A 5,736-nucleotide genomic window follows, 5' to 3' on the forward strand; every position below is an offset into this window, starting at 1 on the left:
CGGGCGGGCTGGGGGGTCGGCGGCAGAAGGCCGCTCTCCCGCAGCTCCCCGGGCTCCCCAAGCAGGACAAAGGCTGGCGCAGCTGCCGCAGGGTCCAGGAGTTCCTTGTTTGTGCAGAGGGGAGGCCGAGGCTGCGCGCTTCCAGCAGCCAGGCAGGCGCTGAGGCCTGGAGCGGGCGTCTGTAGGCTTGTTCTGTGCTTCTTAACACAGGAGTTCTGAAGGCTGTGACCAGGCAGAAGGATTATGTCTGCTTTAACATGAAGATCTGCTAATGCAGACGTGAATTTAGAACTTCCTGGGCAGGGATTCAGCAGCTCTTTTCCTTAGGAAATCATTCCTGGTTAGCAACGTACCAGGTTAAGCTACTATTGGAAACTTGCTGACAAAAATACTCCTAGTTAGTAAGCTTTTTGTGTCTACTTGTTCTGAATAGATTGAGTGCCTCTCTCTAGAAGTCTGTCTTGGGGTGGAGGGGCTACAGACTAAGTAGTTGACAACAAACTGTGATGTAAGAAACCAGGACGGGCTTAGTGGGTTTCTTTTTCTGGTTTAGTAAGCGTAGGAAACTCCTCTCCAGTATCTCAATGCATTTTGCTGCAGCAATTACTGCTTCTGATGTATGAATACAGGTAAGTTTTCATACAGCTTCTCTTTTTCTCCTAGAGATACGATGTCTTCTGGAAATGACTGTCAAGCCCAGACATTGACCAAACCAGCACTTGGTGAAGAAAAAGTGACTGAATTGGTTGACAGGGTGTTTGGATTAAAGGTGTCTTGGATCAAGCCGCTCCCTAGCTATGACGATCAGAATTTCCATGTGCGTGTCTCAAGAAACAAAGGTGCGACTGAAGGTGCTGATGAGTACGTCCTCAAAATCACCAATTCGGAAGACAGCCAGGAGCCTGACCTCATTGAAGCACAGACCCGGGCCATGATGTTTCTCAGCGCTGAAGGCTTTCCTTCAGCTACTCCTTACCTTACAAAAGATGGTAACACAATGTCTCTGGAGTCGGGAGGTGAGCAATTACGAGCACCTTTAGTTCCCTACTATCACCCTTAGCTTGTCAGTAGCTTGCTATATGGCATGCCATATTTACTTTACAAAAGTAAAACTTCAGGGTTATTTTTAAATATGAGGGGATATGTATCAGGTGACCTGTATGTCCAGCCATAATACCCCAACCTTAAAATACCAGAAGCAAAGCAAGTCAAGGAGAGTAATAATTAACTATGAAAACACTTAGGAAATAACTTCAGTATAATGAATTGGAGAAAACATTGATCTGACCTGTCCATGCATGAGAGAAGGAAAAAAACCCCAAACCGCCCTGACTAAACAATGTTACAAATTATTTGCCTACAGAATGGTGTAAAATACAGTACCAGCCCATCTATGATGCCAGAACAACTTGCTTTAACAGCACTTGGAAGAAAAATTGTGTTGACACTTTGCTTTTATTTTCACTGTAGCTTCCCTAAAAAACCTGCTCTTCTGCTGCAAAACTGTGCAAGTAGGTGTGTGAGCACTGGGGGAAACCTGCTGTTATGCAGAGTCAATTCCAAGCACAAGGACTACAGGTCCAGCATAGATTGCAAGAGTGTTAGGGTTTGCACATCATGCTACAACAGTCTGGTAAATTAAATCTTTGCGTGAAATCTGTTTTATCAGCCACTTCTGATGATTTCTACACCAGGATAAACCTCTTTTGCCTCTTGCATTAACTAATACTCAATAGCATATATTGAAGTGACTGACTGCATCTGTCTTTGCTTGTTAGATGCTGGATCTGGGAACAAAAAGTACATGGTCAGACTGCTGACTTACCTGCCAGGCACGCCTGTAGCAAAAATTGCTACAAACACTCAGATTCTCTATGAGATTGGTAAACTAGCTGCCAGTTTGGATAAAGCACTCTCAGAGGTGAGTTTTTGTTGCTCCAGCCTCACAAACTTCTTTCTCAGTTAATTTCTCCCCTGTATTTCTCCTTGTGCTTGCTGTTTGCTTTCCTGATTGGCAAAATTAAAGTTGGTGAATGCAGATGTCAGCTTAACTCATCTTTCAGGTGCCAAGCCCCAAGCTGGCTGTTACTAAAGCATTTCCCCAATTAACATGACTAGTTGGTGCTTATGACATGGTATCGGTGATCCTTTTGCAATGCATTTTTGTACGATGAACAGAGGGATAAGGATTTCTTTTTACTTATGCAAAACTCACCTGGTTAGTGTTTCAAACCTGGAAAATAAGGAGAGTGAACCCTAGGCTACCCACATTATAAGCATGTAAAGCTTGTTTTAAAGTATTTTTGTGTAGTGCACATCAGGCACAACTGGCTGATCTATTAATTTGAATTCATTTTGATTTGCTCTCTTTCTCCTGGTCATTAGAATTGTGACCATGTAACACTGGTAGCAGTTGGTTCCTTCTCTACAATGCCAGCGGTGCTAATGAACAGAGATTTGTGACACTTGTCTCATTTGCACTGCTTCCAGTCAAATAATCTTAATGCAAAGTAAGTTCTTTCTTTACTCTATAGTTTTGCAGGATACTAAAGCTGATAAATCAGCCAGTAATTAAGTTTGATATGTAGAAGAACCTTTGCATTATTTATGGACTTTCATTAACCTTTCCTTCTCATGTTCTGGCAACTGGCTTCAGACAATAATGAAATGTGAATTGCCAGCTTTACTGGTCACATCCTTAAATTACAAAAGCATTTTTCAATTGGGAAAGATAATTTACTGTTGCCTTCTAACACTCTGGTCATGCTCTTATAATGCAATTAAAACAATTTATATAGACCAGCTAGTTTCAAAATACGCCTGTGACTTGCCCTGCCAAGGAGGAAATAGTTCATGAGAACGCAAATTTTGATGGAAAAGGCGCTTTATGCCCTTAACGTATGATTATCATCTACCAGGGTTTGTCATTTAAAAGCAAGAAAATGACAATCATTACTGTCAAAACTTCAAAATATCATTGACACTAAAAACAATACCTAAGATAGTAAGTTTTCTGATGACAGATCAGAAAATGCAGCCTGTCTTTTCTACCCAGTTAATTTACTTTGTCCACTTGATAGCAACGCAACGTGCCATACTTCGTTTTGTGCACAAAATAGTATTCCACCACTTTCTCTGTTGGTGCCTCCTTTTGCTTGGATGTGCCTCACATCCTCTGAATGGAAATAAGTTAAGTTTATGGCTGTAAAGTGACTGTCTATGACTTTACAGTAACAAGGGCTGATGACTTTTTATTACCCTTCACACACCTGCTATCCCATTTATAGCTTGCTGGAGTATCTGGTTTGCGCGGGGAGGACTGCAGTGGTCGTTTACCAGATGGCATTCTTCCTACCAATGCGATGCTTTATACAGCATTAGGGATCCCGTATTGTGATTTTTGGTTTAGGCTTGATCTTGTTCCTTACTTTTTCATACATGGTTCCAGTTTTGACTATGGTTTACCTATCGTTAAGAGCCTTAATTACAGTCATTGGTTTATTGTTAAGAGGAAGCCATCTGGCTTTTCCTTCCTGAATGTCACTTTCCAAACCACCTTTTTCATTTGCTAGTGAGAGGTTAGGGACCTTGTTTATTTAAAATATTTAGGCTACCTGGACGAACAAAGGCCCATTTCTGTAAGAATAAAGCTCTCTCCAGTATCTCCATAAAGTACTTCTGTCCTCGTGATTTTTCATGTACCAGCTGGTCCTAAGGCTTGTCCCCAGAAGTTGCCACCTTTAAATGCACAGAGTGTGCCTGTTCGCAGCACGCTGGCAGGTTTTGTGTCGTTTCTGCTCCGACAGCTTTCTGTAGCGCCAGCTGTGCAATCCAGGCTCTGCCAGTGTGGGACTCTGGCCTTGGCAAGGCCTCGGAGTTGCTACATAATGGCATGTTACAGAAAATCAGTATCAATTTTAAATTAGGTGATGAATGACTTAAGATAATCTTTGTACTAAAGAATGGGGGGAGGGGAACCCATTTGGGTTGTATGTAGATATTGAGATGCCAGCCTTAATCATTCTTCAGGTTATTCTTTTACTTGTTGGTGTAAAGCAATAGTCAAAGTCATGGTGCTTATCAGTGAGTCTCATTAGGAAGCTGTTAAAGTTAATAGGGGCTTTGAATCAAGCCCTTTAACCATAAAACCAAGATTTTTACTTGCGGCCTATTCTATCTTGTGCTTTTTCCAAAGAAATTCCATCATCCATCAGTAAAAAGTCTGCATCGAGGTCAGTTCATTTGGAACCTGGCAAATGTTCCCCTTCTAGATCAGTACGTTCATGCCTTGGGCCAGAACAAATACCGTGAAGTTGTGGAACAAGTTATTGAGCAGTTTAAAGAGAAAGTAATACCCAAGCTAAGCAGTTTTCGAGCCTGTGAGTATTTTATTCTCATTGTAATTACATTGAACTGAGACACTGTAATTTCTTGCAGGTGTTTGGGTCTGTGGAGAAGGAAAAATAAAGAAAAAAAACCCTCTCCTCTATCCCTAGCTAGACATGTGTAACTATTGTGCTGAATGAACACGGTGCAGAATCATCCAGGAGGAATGTGCTGTCCAGAGTCAGGGTCCGTTCTTGATCTTTCTGATGAGTTTGCTTCCAGTTAAGGTGATGATTTCATCCTGTTATATCAGCTTAATAGGAGTATATGGAGTACACTACTTCCTTTCATAATGGCCCATATGACTATTTAGTCATATTTTTGGAATTCAGGTCATATTTTTGGAATTCAGTTCACATTGATGTTAATGATAATTTCACAATTTGAAGACTGCTATTCTGTGTTTGGAAAACATGTAGCATGTCACAGGTAGTACCATACTGGAGTAAGATCTCCTAATGCTCCCTTTATCTATTGCTGTCTGGTCACCTGGTAGTGAATGGAGGTTCCTAGGAAGCAGTGAGGCCGTGAAAGGCACACTTGATGTTGAGGGAGACTAATACAGTTATGTGGCTGAGCGTTAGTTTGGGCCTCTACACATCTTTTCAAAGCTGTTTCACTGAGAAGTGGAAAAAAAAAATTGGATTCTGTTGTTTACTAATAATTTATTAAATGTTTCTATTTCTTCTGTGTTTAGGTATCAATCATGGAGATCTTAATGACCACAACATTCTAGTAGATTCCAGTTCTGCTTCCCTGGAGAATCCTCAGTATAGAGTGTCCGGCATCCTGGATTTTAGCGACATGAGTTATGGGTATTATGTATTTGAAGTTGCAATAGCTATCATGTACATGATGATCGAGAGCCCAGATCCTCTGAGTGTCGGAGGACATGTTCTAGCAGGGTTTGAAAGCGTCCTGCCACTCACAGAGGAGGAGAGAGGTGCCCTCTTTCTCTTGGTGAGTGGGAGGTTTTCTCAGTCCCTTGTCATAGCAGCCCACACAGCTCTGCTGTACCCAGAGAATAAGGAATACCTTATGATCACCGCCAAAACCGGATGGAAACACTTAATGAAAATGTTTGAGGTGGGCCAAGAAGCTGTAGAGAAGACATGGTTTGAGACTGCCGAAGCATATATGAACCACGCACCTGCCAAGTAGAGCGATAGCTGCTGAGGCACTTGCACGGTGATACCTGATTCTACTGCAATAAAGGCGGCGCTGCCTGGGCTGGAGCGCGTCCACCGCCGTGTGTGCGCAGGCGGGGCGGGACACCAGGCGGGACACGGTGCGGGACGAGGCGAGGCTTTCTCTCCTCCCCGGGGTGGTGGTCACTGCCCTCGCCTCAGC

At 42.7% G+C, this 5,736-nt stretch overlaps 1 protein-coding gene across 1 annotated transcript; it reads left to right on the forward strand.

The window, feature by feature from the left end:
• Positions 1–670: 670 nt before the first annotated feature.
• Positions 671–5,547, forward strand: HYKK (hydroxylysine kinase). Its single transcript, XM_010292040.1, has 4 exons — positions 671–1,016; positions 1,779–1,921; positions 4,196–4,379; positions 5,084–5,547. The coding sequence occupies exons 1-4, from the start codon at positions 671–673 to the stop codon at positions 5,545–5,547; spliced, it is 1,137 nt and encodes a 378-aa protein (XP_010290342.1).
• The last annotated feature ends 189 nt before the right edge of the window (positions 5,548–5,736 follow it).

The sequence above is a fragment of the Phaethon lepturus genome, unplaced genomic scaffold (genome assembly GCF_000687285.1).
Source record: "Phaethon lepturus isolate BGI_N335 unplaced genomic scaffold, ASM68728v1 Scaffold53327, whole genome shotgun sequence".
Taxonomy (NCBI): domain Eukaryota; kingdom Metazoa; phylum Chordata; class Aves; order Phaethontiformes; family Phaethontidae; genus Phaethon; species Phaethon lepturus.

Coding starts and splice junctions, on each gene's coding strand:
- HYKK (XM_010292040.1), top strand. CDS start 671: ATGTCTTCTGGAAATGACTGTCAAGCCCAGACATTGACCAAACCAGCA. Junction 1,017..1,778: donor AATGTCTCTGGAGTCGGGAG/GTGAGCAATTAC, acceptor TTTGCTTGTTAG/ATGCTGGATCTGGGAACAAA. Junction 4,380..5,083: donor GCTAAGCAGTTTTCGAGCCT/GTGAGTATTTTA, acceptor TTCTGTGTTTAG/GTATCAATCATGGAGATCTT.